The sequence below is a fragment of the Salmo salar genome, chromosome 20 (assembly GCF_965601325.2).
Source record: "Salmo salar chromosome 20, fSalSal1, whole genome shotgun sequence".
Classification (NCBI taxonomy): domain Eukaryota; kingdom Metazoa; phylum Chordata; class Actinopteri; order Salmoniformes; family Salmonidae; genus Salmo; species Salmo salar.
The window spans coordinates 59,765,366-59,787,429 of record NC_138310.1 but is presented as its reverse complement, the minus strand read 5'-3'; the positions used below and the strand labels follow the sequence as shown (position 1 = coordinate 59,787,429).

At 45.6% G+C, this 22,064-nt stretch overlaps 1 protein-coding gene across 1 annotated transcript in view; it reads left to right on the top strand.

Moving 5' to 3' along the window:
• Positions 1-22,064, top strand: part of LOC106580986 (stAR-related lipid transfer protein 13) — a 104,056-nt gene that overhangs the window by 4,739 nt on the left and 77,253 nt on the right. Inside the window, exons 2-4 of the mRNA XM_045703702.2 lie at positions 7,952-9,639; positions 14,160-14,309; positions 16,403-16,573. Of these exons, the coding sequence (XP_045559658.2) occupies positions 8,152-9,639; positions 14,160-14,309; positions 16,403-16,573 (1,809 nt within the window). The 5' untranslated portion in view covers positions 7,952-8,151. The remainder of the gene's footprint in view (positions 1-7,951; positions 9,640-14,159; positions 14,310-16,402; positions 16,574-22,064) is intronic.

The following is a 22,064-nucleotide window of genomic DNA, read 5'->3' as shown; positions in this document are numbered from 1 at the left end:
ATAGATTTAATTCCTCAGTTGTGGGATCTGTTTCACAGAATAAAAACATGTAGAGACTAGGGTTGAATATTTCCTTGAGAATCAACCAATTTTTCTTCCTGAGAAAATTGCAAGAAATTACTGGGCTTCCCGGTATTCCCGTTCAAATCGGAAGTGCTATTTAAAAGCATATAATACCAGCGAAAAAAAATCTGACATGATTATACCACACATGGCTAAATATAGACTACACATGAATCTAACGATTTCTTGATTTTATAACTCAAAGTTCTCCTAGTCACCACACTATTTTGTTGATGTAGCCTAGCTTTAATGTAGGCCTATGAAGCACTGTTGGCCGACTGGTAAAATATTCTGTTATTACAGTATAGTTATAACTAGGCTACATTCATTTTAGCCTACCTTTGACTGAAATATGCATCTTGGTCATTTTCTCTCCCTTGCACATGGCTATCGGGGCAATTTGGGAAAGTTTTGGCTGTTTATGATAACTCGCTTATCTTATTGTGGTGATTTTGTTAGAGAGAACATATCTGATTCTCCGCTAATCAAACAGATAAGCTCTAGCAGAGATTCAACACCATGGATAGCCATGCGGTTGATCATTGCCCACGAATCTAAACCGGCCGTGCATTGTGTGCCTTCAAACGTAGAATATATTTGACATAAAAGCTAACATTTTCTTATTGCATTCATTATCATTCGTTAGCCTAAAAATCTATAATATTTCTAGCAATTTCTAGTCAATGGTCAAGGTCTTGTTTTAAAATGTTTGTCACAGAATAAAATGAATCGTGAGACCTCTGGCTACACATACTTGGACTATATAATGAAACTAAATAAAGAAGTCAAGCTCCTGAGATTATTCTTTTCCATTATCATGAACTGAACACCTCCCTCTGCAACTGGATCCTGCACTTCCTGACAGGCTACCCCCAGGTAGTGAGGGTAGGCAACAACACACCTTCATGGCTGTGCACGACTCCAACATCATCATTAATACGTTTGTTGACAACATGACGGTGGTAGGCTTGATCACCGACAACAATGAGACAGCTTATAGGGAGGAGGTCAGTGAACTGGTAGTGTGGTGCCAGGACAACAACCTTTCCCTCAACGTCAGCAAGACAAAGGAGCTGATCATGAATTACAGTAAACAGGAGGGCCGAGCATGCCTCCTTCCACATAAACGGGCCTGTGGAACTGTTTGAGAGCTTCAAGTTCCTCGGTGTCCACATCACTAAGGAATTAACATGGTCCACACTCACCAACACAGTCATGAAGAAGGGACAACAACACCTCTTCCCTCTCAGGAGACTGAAAAGATTTGGCATCGGCACTCAGATCCTCAAAAGTTATACAGCTGCACCATTGAGAGCATCTTGACTGGCTGCATCATCGCTTGGTATGGCAACTGCTTGGCATCCAACCACAAGGCGCTACAGAGGATAGTGGGTACAGTTCAGTACATTACTGGGGCCGAGCTCCTTGCCATCCAGGACCTCTATACCAGGAGGTGTCAGAGGAAGGCCCTAAAAATTGTCAGACTCCAGCCACCCAAGTCATAGACTGATCTCTCTGCTACGGCACAGCAAGCGTTACCGATGCACCATGTCTGGAACCAACAGGACCTTGAACAGCTTCTGCCCCCAAGCCATAAGACTGCTAAATAGTTAACCAAATAGCTACCCGGACAATCTGCACTGAGCCCTTTTGCACTAACACTTTTGACTTATGACATACACTGCTGCTACTGCTTATTACCTAACTGTTGCCTAGTCACTTTACCCCTACCTATATGTACTGTACATATCTACCTCAATTACTGCATACCCCTGCACTTCGACTCTGTACTAATTTCAGTTTATGTGACAAAACAAGCAAGTATAGTGTAGAGAATCATTGTACCATCCAAACCGCTATGAAATATATTGTCTATAACCAAACATATTGTATTTTCAGGTGTTTGAACCTGGTGTACAAAACTGAAAGTAACAGATGCAAAAATTCAACTTAAAGCGAGAAGCATAGAAATATAACACATAGAACAGATCTACCGCTTCTTAGACTTGCTTTCATTTCTATGTGAATTTTGTCGGTTTAGCCAAAAAGTTCCATATGGCAGTTGTCACGTCCTGACCAGCAGAGGGAGTAGTTGTTTAGTATTTTGGTCAGGACGTGGCAGAGGGATGTTTGTTTTGTATGGTGGGGGTTTTGTGTGTGTTAGAGAGGGGTGTTTGATTTATGTGTTCCTGGGTTTTGGGTGTATGTTCTAGGTTAGTTGTTCTAGGTTGTATTTCTGCGTGTTGTCTAGTTTAGGTTTTCTATGTTTAGGTTTGGGTGCTGGACTCTCAATTGGAGGCAGGTGTTTCTCGTTGCCTCTGATTGAGAGTCCTATATATGGGTAATTGTTTGGTTTAGTGTTTGTGGGAGATTGTTTGTTGTTTTGCCTGTGTGAGCGTTACAAGACTGTTTTGTTGTTCGTTGTTTTGTTATTTTGGTGTTCACTTTGATTTCAAATAAATATCAAGATGAGCATCCACATTCCTGCTGCGTTTTGGTCCTCCATTCCAGACGACAATCGTGACACATGTTAAATTTTCATGCTTAACACAAAAGACCCCTTCACTTTTTCCACATTTTGTTAGGTTACAGCCTTATTCAAAAATAGATTAAATATACACTGCTCAAAAAAATAAAGGGAACACTTAAACAACACAATGTAACTCCAAGTCAATCACACTTCTGTGAAATCAAACTGTCCACTTAGGAAGCAACACTGATTGACAATAAATTTCACATGCTGTTGTGCAAATGGAATAGACAACAGGTGGAAATTATAGGCAGTTAGCAAGACACCCCCAATAAAGGAGTGGTTCTGCAGGTGGTGACCACAGACCACTTCTCAGTTCCTATGCTTCCTGGCTGATGTTTTGGTCACTTTTGAATGCTGGCGGTGCTTTCACTCTAGTGGTAGCATGAGACGGAGTCTACAACCCACACAAGTGGCTCAGGTAGTGCAGCTCATTCAGGATGGCACATCAATGCGAGCTGTGGCAAGAAGGTTTGCTGTATCTGTCAGCGTAGTGTCCAGAGCATGGAGGCGCTACCAGGAGACAGGCCAGTACATCAGGAGACGTGGAGGAGGCCGTAGGAGGGCAACAACCCAGCAGCAAGACCGCTACCTCTGCCTTTGTGCAAGGAGGAGCAGGAGGAGCACTGCCAGAGCCCTGCAAAATGACCTCCAGCAGGCCACAAATGTGCATGTGTCTGCTCAAACGGTCAGAAACAGACTCCATGAGGGTGGTATGAGGGCCCGACGTCCACAGGTGGGGGTTGGGCTTACAGCCCAACACCGTGCAGGAATCCAATTGAGCACATCTGGGACATCATGTCTCACTCCATCCACCAATGCCACGTTGCACCACAGACTGTCCAGGAGTTGGCGGATGCTTTAGTCCAGGTCTGGGAGGAGACCCCTCAGGAGACCATCCGCCACCTCATCAGGAGCATGCCCAGGCATTGTAGGGAGGTCATACAGGCACGTGGAGGCCACACACACTACTGAGCCTCATTTTGACTTGTTTTAAGGACATTACATCAAAGTTGGATCAGCCTGTAGTGTGGTTTTCCACTTTAATTTTGAGTGTGACTCCAAATCCAGACCTCCATGGGTTGATAAATTGGATTTCCATTGATTATTTTTGTGTGATTTTGTTGTCAGCACATTCAACTATGTAAAGAAAAAAGTATTTAATAAGATTATTTCATTCATTCAGATCTAGGATGTGTTATTTTAGTGTTCCCTTTATTTTTTGAGCAGTGTATTTTTTCCCTATCAATGTACACACAATTTCCCATAATGACGAAGCGAAAAGCGTTTTTTAGACATTTTAGCAAATGTATTAAACATAAAAAACTGAAATACCTTATTTACATAAGCATTCAGACCCTTTGCTATGAGACTTGACATTTAGTTCAGGTACATCCTGTTTCCATTGATCATCCTTGAGATGTTTCTACAACTTGATTGGAGCCCACCTGTGATTGGACAAGATTTGGAAAGGCACACACCTGTCTATATAAGGTCCCACAGTTGACAATGCCAGAGCAAAAACCAAGCCATGAAGTCGAAGGAATTGTCCGTAGAGTTCCGAGACAGGATTGTGTCGAGGCACAGATCTGGGGAAGTGTACCAAAAACCTTCTGCAGCATTGAAGGTCTCCAAGAACACAGTGGCCACCATCATTCTTAAATGGAAGAAGTTTGGAACCACCAAGACACTTCCTAGAGCTGGCAGCCCGGCCAAACTGAGCAGTCGGAGGAGAATGGCCTTGGTCAGGGAGACTCTGACAGAGCTCCAGAGTTCCTCCATGGAGATGGGAGAACCTTCTAGAAGGACAACCAACTCTGCAGCACCACCAATCAGGCCTTTATGGTAGAGTGGCCAGACGGAAGCCACTCCTCAGTAAAATGCACCTACAGGATTCTCAGACCATGAGAAACCAGATTCTCTGGTCTGATGAAACCAAGTTGAACTCTTTGGCCTGAATGCCAAGCGTCACGTCTGGAGGAAAACTGGTACCATCCCTACGGTGAAGCATAGTAGTGGCACCATCATGCTGTGAGGATGTTTGTAAGCAGCAGGGACTGGGAGAATAGTCAGGATCGAGGGAAAGATGAACTGAACAAAGTACAGAGAGATCCTTGATGAAAACCTGCTCCAGAAAGCCCAGGACCTCAGACTGGGGCAAAGGTTCACCTTCCAACAGGACAACAACCCTAAGCACACAGCCAAGACAACGCAGGAGTGGCTTCAGCTAGAACCCGGACTTGAACCCGATCTAACATCTCTGGAGAGATCTGAAAATAGCTGTGCAGCAATGCTTCCCATCCAACCCGACAAAGCTTGAGAGGATCTGCAGAGAATATTGGGAGAAACTCTCCAAATACATGTGTGCCAAGCTTGCAGCATCATACCCAAGATCACTCAAGGCTGTAATCGCTGCCAAAGGTGCTTCAAGAAAGTACTGAATAAATCCATTTTAGAATAAGGTTATAACGTAACAAAATGTGGAAAAAGTGAAGGGGTCTGAATACTTTCCAAATGCACTGTATTTCCATCGCATTTTCACCACTATTTGTCAAAATGGCAATCAAGCATCGATCATCACGTAACCAGAATAAGACCCTCTGCATTTATTGGAAAGGAGCATGAAGCTTATACCATGCATTTCAAGGTCGCGTTGTCACGTCCTGACCAGTAAAGGGGTTATTTGTTATATTAGTTTGGTCAGGACGTGGCAGAGGGTATTTGTTTAGAGTGTTTCGGGGTTTGTTGGGCTATGTGTTTTGTAGAGGGGTGTTTGATTAGAGTGTTCCGGGGTTTTGGTTTATGTTCTATGTTAGTATATTTCTATGTTCTCGTCTAGTATGTTTAGTTTATTGATTTGGCCTTCAATTGGAAGCAGCTGTTCCTCGTTGCCTCTGATTGAAGGTCCTATGTATAGGGGTGTTTTGGTAATGGGAATTGTGGGTAGTTGTCTCCTGTTTAGTGTCTATGCACCTGATAGGACTGTTAGTGTCGTTCGTTGTGTTTTGTATACATGTTTTGTTTGTTTTTCCTTCTTTTCACAATTAAAGAAGATGAGTATACATTTTCCCGCTGCACCTTGGTCCACTCATTACGACACCCGTTACACGCGTGTACAGTTTCAGTATAAAGAATGCGTGCGCTTTGAATAAATGGCACATTTTTTGTGGAAGTAATTACGGTAGGCTACAAATACGCACACGTCCTGAGCGTTGATTATTGATCATGCAGATAGTAGAGCAGAAGGCCATAGCCAAGATAGATTTAAACATTGCATATCATTTAACAGTTCCATTCCACATCACGTTATTCATGGTAATAATTTACTATAATTTACCGGTTTCTCGCAGTTATTTATCACAGAAAAAGGGAATGGGTTTCGGCGGTAAATCCTGGTAAATCTCGGTAACCTGGACGTGGCAGGGGTGTGGTAGGGGTCGTGGCAGGAACGCAGTCTGCCTGTCAGCACAGCTGAATTGTAGAGAACATGTTAGAGGCTCTCCATCTTGGCAGTGTAGAGACGTTTTTTAATTTTTAAGCCAATTTCCTGCTATTCTATAAATGTCTCTATGGAGCTGAGAGAAATGTTTGCAGTTTTAAAGATTATTTCCTATCATTCTATGCATTTTGCCATGGCTAATGCTGTGTTATTTTGCTCAAACATAAGAACAAAATCAATACCACAAAATTCATTGTTTGGGGAATTTTCAATTCTCCCTGACTGTCTAGCTTTTATTTTGGTGATTGTTAGTTCTCAAAGATGAAATGATATACAGGTCCATTATCTTTTCTACATACTATATCTGTGTTTAGTTGTTTAACTGATTTTTAATCCCCAAAATTTGTAAAAAATGTAAAGCACTGTTTGGGCGACCTGAAAAACACTTAACGTTAGGCGACCCGCCCAAGGATTTCAATGGCAGAAAAGATCCCTGCACACATGTGTTGGTGTCACTGTGTTCCTCTCCCTCCATGTGAATATACTGTGTATTATTGTGAGTGTGTGTGTCATCCTATTTGTATGAGGCTGTATGGTTTGAGGCTGGATTCATATTGGGTTTAGATCAACCATACGAATAAATAATCATCCATTACACCATACAGATCAACCATACTAATCAATAATCATTCATACAGATCAACCATACTAATCAATAGACTTCAAGCTGTCCATACATACTGAAGGCAAAGTTCTTCTCCAGGGAATATAAGGACAGTTGCAAAGGCATTCATGACTGTGTTTAAGCTGTACCAAGACCTCACAGTTGGGGTTAGTGTATCTATCTGTGAAATGTAGGGAATGCAGTTACTGATGTAACTTTGTTGTCAGCTTATTTGGAAAGAGCAGTCTGAGAAAAGCCTCCCTTTGTACCCTGAACAGATGTTTATCCCCTACACAGAGTGGAGTGCTTATGGAATGTGTGTGTGTGTGTGTGTGTGTGTGTGTGTGTGTGTGTGTGTGTGGTGTGTGTGTGTGTGTGTGTGTGTGTGTGTGTGTGTGTGTGTGTGTGTGTGTGTGTGTGTGTGTGTGTGTGTGTGTGTGTGTGTGTGTGTATACATCAGCTGCTGGGCAGAATAGCTAGATTCCTGTGTGCAGAGATGTCACTGCTCTAGTGTTTGAAACAGATCCAGACTTGAACGTTGCGACTGCAGCCAGATGTTCAGATTCACAGCTAGCAGCTCCTCTCTGGGGGCTATGTCCCACATGGCACCCTATTCCCTACATAGTGCACAACTTTTGACCAGAGCCCTATGGATCCTGGTCAAAAGTAGTGCAATATATAGGAAATAGGGTGACACTTGGGACACAGCCTGGACATTAGCTCTGCTGGACTCTCTGGCTTCACTCCGGCTGTAGTTAGTTCACTGCTAGTAGGAGAGTCAGAAGGGGAAAGAAGAAACACACTTACAAAATACTAGCTTGGTATATCTGTGCTTAAAGGTAAAGTTATTACTATTCTTTTAGTTGAAATGGATGTGTGTGATGGATCTGAACCTGAGGACAGCAGGCAGTCTTTGAGCAATGTCACTGTGAGATGTTTATGGCTTGGAACTAATGCGTTTTCTTGTCTGTTTGTTTAATGCAGTATTTTCTTTAATCTATTCTGTATCTTCTCTAATGCCATATCTTCTTTGTATCTTCTCTGATGCAGTGTCTTCTCTAATGCAGTATCTTTTCTAATGCAGTATCTTTTCTAATGCAGTATCTTCTCAAATGCAGTATCTTCTCTGTATCCTCTCCAATGCTGTATCTTCTATATTGCTGTATCTTCTCTGTTTGTTTAATGTTGTAACGTTATCTTCTCTCTTTGTTTAATACTGTATTTTCTTAGTTTTTAATGCTGTATCTTGTTTCAGGTGATCTGCTGTTTGATCTGTTTGAAAGTTGGTGTTGCTGATCCAGGTGCTGAGGTGGTCTGAGAGGAACATGGCAAATCCATATAGCTCTTACATCAGACAGCAGTCCCTCTGGATCTACCTGACCACCAGTCACATCACCAGACTACCTGTTCCCTAGTAACACACCGTAACAGACTGTAACAGACTGTAGAGACAACATGGACACAGTTCTGATGGTTACTCTGGAGGAGCGACAGTCTCTGGTCATGTCAGCATCATCTGGTAGGACCATCTCACCACAGACACAGCCACTGGCACAGACACAGGTACAGCAACAGACACAACCAGAGACACAGACACACCAGTCCTCCTCAAAATGTGCTTCAGAGCCTTCTCATCATGACGATAGCTCCACAGAGAGCAGTGAGGATGTTTGTTTGCCTGGACCTCTAAGCCTGGAGCTGTCGAAACTGGAACTAGACCACCAGGACACACCCCAGCAGGATAGGGAGGCTGGTAGTGACTATAACAGGACTGGAGCTCCTGGGATAGAGGGAAAACTAGCTGTTAGTATTAGAGATCCAGGAGGGCCAGCAGGGCCAGCAGAGTATGGTTCTGATGTCTCCCCTCCTGACCCTCTAGACCCTCTCTGGATTGTCTGTCCAGCGGGTCTCCTCGGTGAGCCAGACAGTGTGACATCACCATCGCCTGATGATGCCAATAACAATGGATTGGATTTACACAGCACTTCTCCAGCTGAGGACCCCTGCCTTGCCTCCAATGTTCCTTCTCCTAGGATAGAGGGAGATGTGGATGTTCTTGCTCCTAAGATAGAGGGAAACCTGGAGGTTGAAGACAGTGACAGACCTGTAGAATCAGGGCATTCCCTGGATGCTAACCTCTCTGGTCAGCTAGAGGACATAGAGCTGGGGCATACCTCGCCCAGACAGACCGAGAGCGACATGGAGCTAGAGGAGGAGTCACCCAGATGGACAGAAACAGACAGCCAGCCTGAGGACCACTCAGAGGGGCCTGTGGAGAACAGACATGTCCCTACTGATCTGGAACACACAGAAGACAACCATGTGCCCTTCCCTCTAGGAAATATCCATACCCTTCTGGTCCAATCAGAGGCAGAGGTCAGCCATGTCACTATCTCTGTGGTCCAATCAGAGACTTTTATCTCCATTCCTTCTCTAGTGGTCAGTGTGGACAACAACATGGATCCCTTCAGACCTCCCTCCCTCCCCCTGGCCCTCTCTGAGGCCCCCTTGGCGGGGCTAGGCCTCTGCGATCACCCCGACATCATCAAACACAGACCTAGCTCCATCACCTTCTCAGACTACACCTGTAGTCCCTCCACCTGTCATTCTAGCACCGACCACAGTGTCTTCATCAATGACAGCTCCGACTGCAGGGAGTCTTCCTCAGAGGAGGATGATGAAGGTGATGTTGATGAAGATGGGGATGATAACGACATATTCCCAGAGCTGCTTCAGAGCAGGGAGTTCCTGGTCAGTCGGAGGAGAAGGAGCAGCACCAGAGACAAAGTAGTTAAGAAGAGAAGTTCTCTGAATCCCCAGGCTGAGGCACCAGTCAGGTCTACAACCAACACTACAGCCAGCTCCCACCTCTCCTCCTCTTCTTCCTCTAAAAAACAGAACCACGGCGGCTACGAGGCAGAGACTGAGACCAGCAGCACAGAGGTAGGCTACTGTTTGTTCACAGTCATTACAGACATTACAGTATTTTAGAGATACAACTGTCAAGATAGTACCACCTATATTCCTCACATATTGATGTAATATTCATGTCTTTGTTGAATGGTTCAGTAGAGATGTGTTTGAAAGTTTATGTCAGGGTTAGGCACTGTGTACTAACTAGTTTAACACCATTAGATGCAGTATATTAATATACATTGAATATTAATATAATCCAGCCTGTTCTCTCAATGAGGAGATGTGACTGTTGCTCCCCCAGGCTGTGTATTTCCTGCCTCCTGGCCAGGAGCCATATGTATCAAGGGTCTCAGAGTAGGAGTGCTGATCTAGGAGCAGTTATGCCTTATAGATGATAATGAATAAGATTACATGGACAGAGTTCCCCAGGCGCTGAAGACGTGGATATCAATTAAGGCAGCCCCCCCCCCCCCCCCCGCACCTCTCTGATTCAGAGGTGTTGGGTTAAATGTGGAAGACCCAACCCAAGTTGTACAGCTGACTAGGTATTCCCTTTCCTTTACTCTGAGATGCTTGATACAAAAAGGCCCCAGATGTCTTCCATTATTTAATTCCACTTGGGCTCAATACAAACACAGTGCTTTGCTATACAAACACTTTCAATAGTCTGCTCCCTACTAGTTACCAGGCAGTGACTCCATCCCTCCAGGTTTACTAGTTACCAGGCAGTGACTCCATCCCTCCAGGTTTACTAGTTACCAGGCTGTGACTCCATCCCTCCAGGTTTACTAGTTACCAGGCAGTGACTCCATCCCTCCAGGTTTACTAGTTACCAGGCTGTGACGCCATCCCTCCAGGTTTACTAGTAACCAGGCTGTGACTCCATCCCTCCAGGTTTGCTAGTTACCAGGCAGTGACTCCACCCCTCCAGGTTTACTAGTTACCAGGCTGTGACTCCATCCCTCCAGGTTTACTAGTTACCAGGCTGTGACTCCACCTCTCCAGGTTTACTAATTACCAGGCTGTGACTCCATCCCTCCAGGTTTACTGGTAACCAGGCTGTGACTCCATCCCTCCAGGTTTACTAGTTACCAGGCAGTGACTCCATCCCTCCAGGTTTACTAGTTACCAAGCTGTGACTCCATCCCTCCAGGTTTACTAGTTACCAGGCAGTGACTCTATCCCTCCAGGTTTACTAGTTACCAGGCTGTGACTCCATCCCTCCAGGTTTACTAGTTACCAGGCTGTGGCTCCATCCCTCCAGGTTTACTAGTTACCAGGCAGTGACTCCATCCCTCCAGGTTTACTAGTTACCAGGCAGTGACTCCATCCCTCCAGGTTTACTAGTTACCAGGCAGTGACTCCATCCCTCCAGGTTTACTAGTTACCAGGCTGTGACTCCATCCCTCCAGGTTTACTAGTTACCAAGCAGTAACTCCATCGCTCTAGGTTTGCTAGTTACCAGGCTGTGACTCCATCCCTCCAGGTTTACTAGTTACCAGGCTGTGACTCCATCCCTCCAGGTTTACTAGTTACCAGGCTGTGACTCCATCCCTCCAGGTTTACTAGTTACCAGGCTGTGACTCCATCCCTCCAGGTTTACTAGTTACCAGGCTGTGACTCCATCCCTCCAGGTTTAATGGTAGTTACCAGACTGTGAGTGACCCCATCTTCTAAGGTTTACTGGCCTTTAAAAGTCTCTTCTGGACGTTGATGAATCATGTTCACATCATACACCTATGGTTTACTTGTGTCAGAGACACCAGATCTCTAACAGTGCATAACTGTGTCAGAGACACCAGATCTCTAACAGTGCATAACTGTGTCAGAGACACCAGATCTCTAACAGTGCATAACTGTGTCAGAGACACCAGATCTCTGTCATTCCTCAGCTTATCCCTCTGTAGATAACGACATATAATGTAACCCTAATTTAACTAGGCAAGTCAGTTAAGAACAAATTCTTATTTACAATGATGGCCTACCGGGGAACAGTGGGTTAACTGCCTTGTTCAGGGGCAGAATGACAGATTTTTACCTTGTCAACTCGGGGATTTGATCCAGCAACCTTTCAGTAACTGGCCCAATGCTCTAACCACTAGGCTACCTGCCGCCCCAAGAATAATAAAATACCAACCCTAACCCTGGAGATTAGAACATACAGTAAAACAGAGGGGAAAGGTTAGGTAGGGAACACTCCCACTGACTCTGCTGATAGACCTTGCAGGCTTTACAGGCTGTATGACACAACACTGGGAATGGGCTGTTTGTGAGCATAAAGGTTGTTTGGGGAAAGGGAGGAGGAATGCTTTAAATACCTGGAACTGGTTTAAACTGGGCCTTGGTCTAAATAGGAAACCGGGTGCCATTTGGGACGCAACCAGGGGCTCTGACAGGCAGCACTCCTGTTTGTTTTTCAGACAGTCCATTTGAACTACAGCTTTTCATACTAGCCATCTGAGGGCACCATTGCTACATAGTAATCCTGCGTGGCCTATGCACACGTCTCTCTAGCTCTCTCTCCCACTCTCTCTCTCTGTGCATCAGTCAGTTGGTTATGGTATGTTTGTGTATACTGTAAAAAGACATGTTACTGTGATGTTGTTTATCTTTATCTAGTTTAGAAGTGAAAGGATTCTACTGGTGTGACTCAGTGCAGCGTAGAAGCCTGTTCTCACCAGGCGATAGACCTGGGAACTTAGCAGGTAACTCCTAGAAAGTTAGGAGAGAATGGGTTATAAGTTAGGAGAGAATGGGTTTTAACTATTTTTCAGCTGAGTAGCCTATTAGCCTAGCCGTTGTTCCCTTTCACATGCCCCCTGCTCCATTTCTACCCCAATCATCAATCCAATCCAACCCAATCAACCCTCTCCCTGCCTGGTGATCTATGCCTCTCTCAGTGGGTGGTATGGTCCAGGCACAGTGCCCAGAGCTCACACACTTCATTCCTCATTATCATGTCAAAGACCTGGCCTTGGGGTTTACAATGTGGCCAATTTACCCTTATGAAGATATCTTCCCTCTCACATTAGCTTTCCCCTGAAGATAACACTAGTGTCTGTCTCATGCCGACAGCATTGCCATGGCATCAGTGTTTTTCACTATTTATGGGGCCAGAAAGAGGAGGTAAAAGGAATCATGGCTAGTGTCTCTCTCAGCTTCAAGCCTTCTCTGAAATTCCACTCATTCTGAGGAAAATGTCCGCATTCCGAGGCGGGCAGGCAGCACTGTGTGGCTGTCAGAGAGAAGAGAGACAGTAGGAGACATTGTGTTCTAGTGTGTTCCAGATATAGCACAGAGAGACAGACAGATAGACAGATTGAGGCGTTTCCCCTGTCAGAGGTGAAGCAGCTGACCCGAGGTGGACTGACTTCTGCTCTGATCACTACTAGTAACACCTTTATGTTGTAGGAATTCTCTAGATGCATTACCACCTCTAGTTCCCTGTCTCTACATTGATTATTGTTTGTCCTGAACTGTATTTCCTATATTTTCTTGTCCATTCCCATTTTGTTTTCATTCTGATGAAGGCCGTTGGCGGCCGAAACGTCATGGCTTTAACTTGAACTAGATTAAAAAAGCATCACGATTTTAATTGTGAGGGAAAATCACGCCTATTTACTGTATGTTGTGACTGAGACTCACTGCCTCTACATTGAAGCAGGAAGAACAGGAGGCCAATGGGTGGGTCACACCTATCTCCACCTGAGGAGCCTGTGGCTCAGACACCAGCACTACTACAGTAGGTCCTCTAGAGAACACACTCAATAGGATGATTGTTAGGAGAGGGGTTTTAATGCAGAATGGAGAAAGAGCTGGGCGCACAGGGGCTCCTGGGGGCACTAACAGACAGAACACAGAGCCAGGGGCCAAGGGGCTCCAGGGGGCAGGGGCTCCAACAGACAGACAGACACACTCAGAACACAGACAACAGTTCCGCAGTTTAATTCCAGGAAATTCATGAATGGCTTTGTGTCGGCTGCTTGTCTTCTGAGTCACACTGTTGCGCAACAAGGATCTCAAAGAGAGAGCGAGACCTTAACCTCCAGATCCTCTAACATGTTTGTCTCTGGATGTGTCCCTATATAGTGCCTATGGGCCCTGGTCAAAAGTAGTGCACTATAAAGGGACTAGAGTGTCATTTGGGACACACCCAGAGACAAACATGAGCTGTGTTAGAGAATCTGGACTGTAGGTTAAGATCTGTGTTACTGCGTGATGACTTCTAAGAACTAGGTGGTGAAGATATCACATTTCCCTCTATGCTGGTCTGTACTGTTTTTAGTTGTCACCTGGTGCTCATAACCTTCTCTAACTATCTGAACGATTTCAACGTTATTATCCAGAGAATTAAATCTTACCTCTCTGAATGATCAAACTTGTTTCCTGTCCAACTACGGAGTAGTGATTGTTGTAGTCCTAATTAATTGACCTTTGTACCTGATAACTGCATGCTCCGGTTTAGTACATGGTGACACAATATGAATCTATAGGTTTCTCCAGTGTTGTCTAATAACCGTCTCCCCCCTGCCTTTCTCTTCCCCCAGGAGTCTCCCCTGGTCCAGCCTCAGACCCCGTGGTGTGAGTCTATGAGCCAGCTGATGAGGAAACTGGACCAGCTCAACCTGGACATAGAGGAGGCTCTGAGTGCATCATCGTCCCCCTCGGACACACCCTGCACAGCACGCAGACAACAGGTCAGTCACACACACACCCTGCACAGCATGCAGACAACAGGTCAGTCACACACACACCCTGCACAGCATGCAGACAACAGGTCAGTCACACACACACCCTGCACAGCATGCAGACAACAGGTCAGTCACACACACACCCTGCACAGCACGCAGACAACAGGTCAGTCACACACACACCCTGCACAGCACGCAGACAACAGGTCAGTCACACACACACCCTGCACAGCATGCAGACAACAGGTCAGTCACACACACACACACACACACACACACACACACACACACACACACACACACACACACACACACACACACACACACACACACACACACACACACACACACACACACACACACCCTGCACAGCACGCAGACAACAGGTCAGTTACACACACACCCTGCACAGCACGCAGACAACAGGTCAGTCACACACACACCCTGCACAGCATGCAGACAACAGGTCAGTCACACACACACCCTGCACAGCACGCAGACAACAGGTCAGTCACACACACACCCTGCACAGCACGCAGACAACAGGTCAGTCACACACACACCCTGCACAGCATGCAGACAACAGGTCAGTCACACACACACACACACACACACACACACACACACACACACACACACACACACACACACACACACACACACACACACACACACACACACACACACACACACACACACACACACACACACACACACACACACCCTGCACAGCACGCAGACAACAGGTCAGTTACACACACACCCTGCACAGCACGCAGACAACAGGTCAGTCACACACACACACACACACACCCTGCACCACACGCAGACAACAGGTCAGTCACACACACACCCTGAACTGCACGCAGACAACAACTCAGTCACACACACACACCCTGCACAGCACACAGGCAGACAGCAGGTGACATGACCATGTTAATTGAAATGCAAGCCGTGTACTAACTAGTGATACATATGGGAAATCTATACATTCCTCTGCAGCCTATCATGATGGCACATGCTTTTTCATGCTCTCTGCTGTCTATAATCAATTTACTGAGCTTTGTGAATAGGAAATCCTGATGGATTATTGTTATAGTCATTCAACAGGTGTCTAACAGGACTATAAGTCCATGCTGCTATATCATGTACTTTACAATACACATACATTCACCTAGCTAACATACATTTAATCTAGGAACCATACTAGATTCAGGATTGCACCCTATTCCCTTTATAGTGCACTACTTTTGACCAAAGCCCTATAGGCCTTAAGGATAACTGTGATATATGTTGATAATCTGTACATACAGCATGTTGTCATACAGTGGAAGCTGTCTGTCTGGGACACTATGGCCATTGTCAGGCTGTCTTTGATTCTGCTTCTCTGAATGCTGCAGGCGTCCATTTTATGATGTGAGAGGAGGGAGCTGGCTGTTAGAAAAGCTGCTATAGTGTGTAGTGTGTCTAGCAGTAGTCTGGCCAGGGTGGTGGGCCAGGCGGGGCAGAGACAGACAGACAGCCATTGTGTGGAGATGTTGTTACCGGGACCTTGTAGCTCTGGTCCTACATAAGACTCCTCTCATGGAGGCTTGCATCATGAAATACCCCAGCAGTTAGTTAGCAGAGGGCAACAACAGAAAGAGGCCTGTATGGTTCTGTATGTGATCAGCACAGAGGTCTTGTTGTGTGGGTAGAGGAGGTTGTTTGTATGATTGAGCACATTAGGAATGGTTACAGAGTGGTTAGCAGAGGGGCACATGCCTGAAGGGATCACATCAGCAGCCATAACACACATTCAGAGAGACAGCTTTAACTAACGTCAGGAAGCCGCCGGCGGAGGAGACCACACGACATCTTTATTAGAGGGACTTGACAAGGACACACTCTTTGTCCTTTCAGAGGACGATTAACAGGCTGCCTTGTCTCTGTCTGTCACTGTCTGTCCGATAGAACTTTGAACTGAAGACTGCGTTCCCTGCCGCTGACCATCCCAGAGACAGACTGACAGACTGACAGACAAACTGGCAGATAGACAGACAGACAGACAGGTAGGCAAGGATCCAGTGTTAACGGTTGTTATTGTGCTGTTGTTGCAGTGTGGAGCTGTGTCTGGGACGGCAGTAAACCAATCTCTTAATGAGAAGGACAGTACACTGTTGCAGCGAGGGGAACCAGACACAGGAGAATGTCCCAGACAGGACCAACACAAGACCACGGCCCCTCGTATCTCAGCCATAGGAACCAGAGTCAGGACCAAGAAGACAGTCGTAAGTTCCTCAGACTCTCCCTCCTCCTTTCGACTCCTGCTTACTCTGTGCCTGTCTGTCTGGGTCTGGGTGAAACAATGTGATATAGATATCATAAGCGAGCTCTCAGTGCCTTCAGAAAGTATTCATACCCCTTAACTTATTCCACATTTTGTGGTGTTACAGTCTGAATTCAATATAGATTAAATAAAAATAATATCTTACCCATCTACACACAATACCCCATAAAGACAAAATGAAATATGTTTTTAGAATTTCTTTCAAGTATAAAAAATTAAATACAAAAATACAGTATCTCATTTACATAAGTATTCGCACCCCTAAGTCAATGCATGTTAGAATCACTTTTGGCAGCGATTACAGCTGTGAGTCTTTCTGGGTAGGTCTCTAAGAGCTTTGCACATTATAATTTATAAGACAGCCATTTCCAAGTCTTGCCATAGATTTTGAAGCCGATTTAAGTCAAAACTTTAACTAGGCCACTCAGGAACATTCAATGTCATCTTGGTAAGCAACTCCAGTGTATATTTGGCCTTGTCTTTTAGGTTATTGTCCTGCTGAAAGGTGAATTTGTCTCCAAGTGTCTGTTGGAAAGCAGACTGAACCAGGTTTTCCTCTAGGATTTTGCCTGTACTTAGCTCTAATCTGTTTATTTTTATCCTAAAAAACTCCCTAGTCCTTGCCGATGACAAGCATACCCATAACATGATGCAGCACCACCATGCTTGAAAATATGAAGAGTGGTACTCAGTGATGTGTTGTGTACAAAAACTTTGTATTCAGGACATAAAGTAACTTTTTTTGCCACATGTTTTGCAGTTTTACTTTAGTGCCCTGTTGCAAACAGGATGCATATTTTGAAATATGTTATATTCTGTATAGGCATCCTTCTTTTCACTCTGTCATTTAGGTTACTATTTTGGAGTAACTGCAATGTTGTTGATCCATCCTCAGTTTTCTCCTGTCACAACCATTAAACTCTGTAACTGTTTTAAAGTCACCCTTGGCCTCCTGGTTAAATCTCGGTTTCCTTCCTCTCCGGCAACTGAGTTAGGAAGGACGCCTGTATCTTTATTGTGACTGGGCGTATTGATACACCATCCAAAGTGTACTTAAAAGCTACACCATGCTCAATAGGTGCCCTTCTTTGCGAGATATTGGAAAACCTCCCTGGTCTTTGTGGTTGAATCTGTGTTTTCCCTGCTCAACTGAGAGACCTTGCAGATAATTGTATGTGTGGGGTACAGAGATGAGGTAGTCATTCAAATATCATGTTAAACACTAGTCTTGAACTTATTTAGGCTTGGCATAACAAAGGGGCTGAATAATTATTGACTTAAGTTCCCAAAATATATTTCCACTTTGATATTATGGGGTATTATGTGTAGGCCAGTGACATAAAATCTCAATTTAATTCATTTCATATTCAGGCTGCCTTCAGCTAGCTACAGAAAGTATTTTAAATAGATTTACTCTCTGCTAATTTAAACAACATTCCTCTTATTAGCTGTCCACAGCAGAGCTGTCCGTTGTATCCTCTTCTGTTCCTTGTTTGACACAGTGTGTACACAGGAAGTGTGTGTGTGAGTGTGTGTGTGAGTCCCCAGGTCAGGTGTTAGTCTGCCTATTAGACAGGTTTAGCAAGGGAAACAATGGAGAGGTGGGGCTAGGTATGTTTTGTGGCGGCTCTGTGGAAACCCTGCTAACGGCCTGTGTCTGTATCGGTACCATGTCTGGATGAGGATCAGATTCGATAGGTGAATGACTAATTAGATTGGTGGGAACAGGACGATGTGGCGTTGTGCTCTCCAGTCCTGATGCAGTCTGCTTCTCAGAGTCTCAGAGCAGATTACAGAGTCAGAAAGCTGCGGAACACCACCAAGGTCTGAGTCAGAGACAGCCAGGCTGCATGGAGACCACCTTCACACTGTACACAATGTCCTAACTCTAACCCGCTGTCACACTACTGCACAATGGTTCCAACGTCTGGCCGGGGAACACTGTGTCTCCTTGTGTGTGTGTGTTCGTGTGCACGCCATGCTCTGTAACACTGACCTCAGTCCAGGGTTAATGATAAGCAAAGGATTACTCTTCTATAAGCCCCAGGCTGACTCCAGAATCTAGACCAGCCCTACCGCATGCATGCATACACACACGCATGCACACACCCCTCAGCCTTTTACATGAGAGTTCTGGAGTGGGTGTGAAAGCAGTGGAGAGAGAGAATGTGATGTTAGAGTCTAAGCTGCTGCTGTCATGATGAGGGGCTCAGAATAACCTGACCATGGTAACTAACTACTGCAGCATGTCATGTGACTGGAAGGTTATGAGCTGATAGAGAGGCTACATCCCAAATTACCCCCTATTCTTTATATAGGGCACTACTTTTGACCAAAAGCAGGGCACTATATAGGGAATAAGGTGGCATTAGGAACGCATACAGAATGTTTGAAGTCAGCTTTTGACAGGACGTTGTTATGGCTGTTCCCCCCGACCCTGCCTGTCTCTAGGTTAGGGTCACAATTTTTCGGGTGGTCTTAACATGACCCCTGTTGTATTGACATGCAGATTCCCATCCACAATGGTTTGCTAGATGGAAAGGGTATTTTATCCTTAACATTCTGGTTCCATCTCCACCTGAACCTAATGCATAGTGACTGTGAGGTATGTGTTATTTGTTGGATACGTGACGGTGAGTCCGCCAGGTATGTGGCGGGTTTGACACGTGAGGGTGAGACCGTCAGGTGTTTTGTGTTGGAATGTCCTGCAGCACATGTTGCTGTGTTCCTGTGTGTCTCAACATGACTGCAACTGCAGCATGTCACGTGTGCCCTGAGACCTGACACTTCTAATAGAGACAGATAGTTCTTCCTCAGAACCTGGCAGGATGGAGCTGGTCTGATGGCCCTGGCAGACAGAGGGTCAAAGCATCAAAAGACACACAGGCAGACACACACACACACAACCTGAGACAAAAATGGCATAGCCCTGTAATCCCCCAGCTGCCCCCAGCTGCCCCTGATAAGAAGGTCTTCTTATTGGTTGTGACCCATTGAGGCAGTGTTCTAAATATAGCCAGGTGTTTTCCTGTCTGTCCAGGGGTTTGGATAGAGGAGGGGAGGGATGAGGCTGGTCTACTGGTCTACTGGCTAGTCTACTGGTCTACTGGCTAGTTTACTGGTCTACTAGCTGGTCTACTGGTCTACTGGTCTACTGGCTAGTTTACTGGTCTACTAGCTGATCTACTGGTCTACTGGCAAGTTTACTGGTCTACTAGCTGGTCTACTGGTCTACTGGCTAGTTTACTGGTCTACTAGCTGGTCTGCTGGTCTACTGGTTTACTGGCCTACTGGCTAGTTTACTGGTCTACTAGCTGGTCTACTGGTCTACTGGCTAGTTTACTGGTCTACTAGCTGGTCTACTGGTCTACTAGCTGGTCTACTGGCTGGTCTACTGGTCTAATGACTGGTCTACTGGTCTACTGGCTGGTCTACTGGTCTACTGATCTACTGACTGGTCTACTAGTCTACTGATCTACTGGTCTACTGACTGGTCTACTGGTCTACTGACTGGTCTACTGGCTGGTCTACTGGTCTACTGGCTGGTCTACTGGTCTACTGACTGGTCTACTGGTCTACTGGTCTACTGGCTGGTCTACTGGTCTACTGACTGGTCTACTGGTCTACTGGTCTACTGGCTGGTCTACTGGTCTACTGGTATACTGACTGGTCTAATGGTCTACTGGCTGGTCTACTGGTCTACTGGTCTGCTGGTATACTGACTGGTCTACTGGTCTACTGGCTGGTCTACTGGTCTATTGGTCTACTGGCTGGTCAACTTGTCTACTGGTCTACTGGCTTGTCTACTGGTCTACTGGCTGGTCTACAGGTCTACTGGCTAGTTTACTGGTCTACTGGTTTACTGGTCTACTGGTTGGTCTACTGGTCTACTGGTTTACTGGTCTACTGGTCTATTGATCTACTGGTCTACTGGCTAGTTTACTGGTCTACTGACTGGTCTACTGGTCTACTAGCTGGTTTACTGGTCTACTGGCTAATTTACTGGTCTACTAGCTGGTCTACTGGTCTACTGGTCTACTGACTGGTCTACTGGTCTACTGACTGGTCTACTGGTTTACTGGCTGGTCTACTGGTCTACTGGCTGGTCTACTGACTGGTCTACTGGTCTACTGACTGGTCTACTGGTCTACTGGTTTACTGGCTGGTCTACTGGGACACCTTCTAGGTCGCCCAACGATATCTTTCTATCCCTTATTTTTTTCTTAGACTTTGAGAGTAAAACTAGGGTTATTTTCCCAGGGACATAGATGTTATTTTACAACATTTCTGAATGTTGTGGAGAGAGATGGATTCAGTCCTGTGAGTTTCAGCCCGTAGTTACGTGTTATGAGTTAGGGGTTGTGGATCATGGCTATACCTTGGTGTAGAGGCCCAGAGGGAGTCTCTAGAGCTGGGCTGTTAGAAGCCACATAAGAGTAATGGCCGTGGAGAGACGTTATCCATCCTACCCTGCCCTGAGCTATGATGAGAGGCCTGGATCATTACATATAACATAGACTGCGTCCCACATGAGACATCATTCCCAATATAGTGCACCAGGTTTGTCTAAGGCCCATGGGGCTCTGATCAAAAGTAGTGCACTATGTAGGGAATAGGATGCCATTTTGGAGGCAGCCATATACAGCTATAGGTTTGGTTATATAATATCAGACATGGGTTTGGGGGTTCTCTGCCTGTTTCTGTGAACAAATGTGATTTGTGCATGCCAAATGAAGCACAATGAATGATTGGTGGAGTAACCTCAGACTTCACTTTGTGGGGTTGGGAGTGTTCAGGACTGTTAAATCGCTCCCAAATGCAACCCTATTCCCTTTATAGTGCACTAATTGTGCCATTTTGGACGCATGGGAGTGTACTCTACGTAGAACACAGGGCTTCGTGTGGGGCTGGGAGTGTACTCTACATAGACCACAGGGCTCTGTGTGGGGCTGGGAGTGTACTCTACATAGACCACAGGGCTCCGTGTGGGGCTGGGAGTGTACTCTACATAGACCACAGGGCTCCGTGTGGGGCTGGGAGTGTACTCTACATAGACCACAGGGCTCCGTGTGGGGCTGGGAGTGTACTCTACATAGCCCACAGGGCTCCGTGTGGGGCTGGGAGTGTACTCTACGTAGAACACAGGGCTATGTGTGGGGCTGGGAGTGTACTCTACATAGAACACAGGGGGAAAGGGGGGAGTTTGGAAATGCAGGAAAAAGAACGTGAGGAAATGCATGATGGGGATTATGTAATTCCTTCCAGATTTCGTGTGAACTTTGTACATCCTCCCATTGCCAGCTACAATGTATAGCAGCATCTCAGATAGTACTATTGTAGAGCATGAACATGTCCCATAGCCTGTTAGATTAGGAATGTTTTCCACTTGTTTTGTCTGAACTAGTTTCTTTTATTTAGTCAATGCAGCAGAC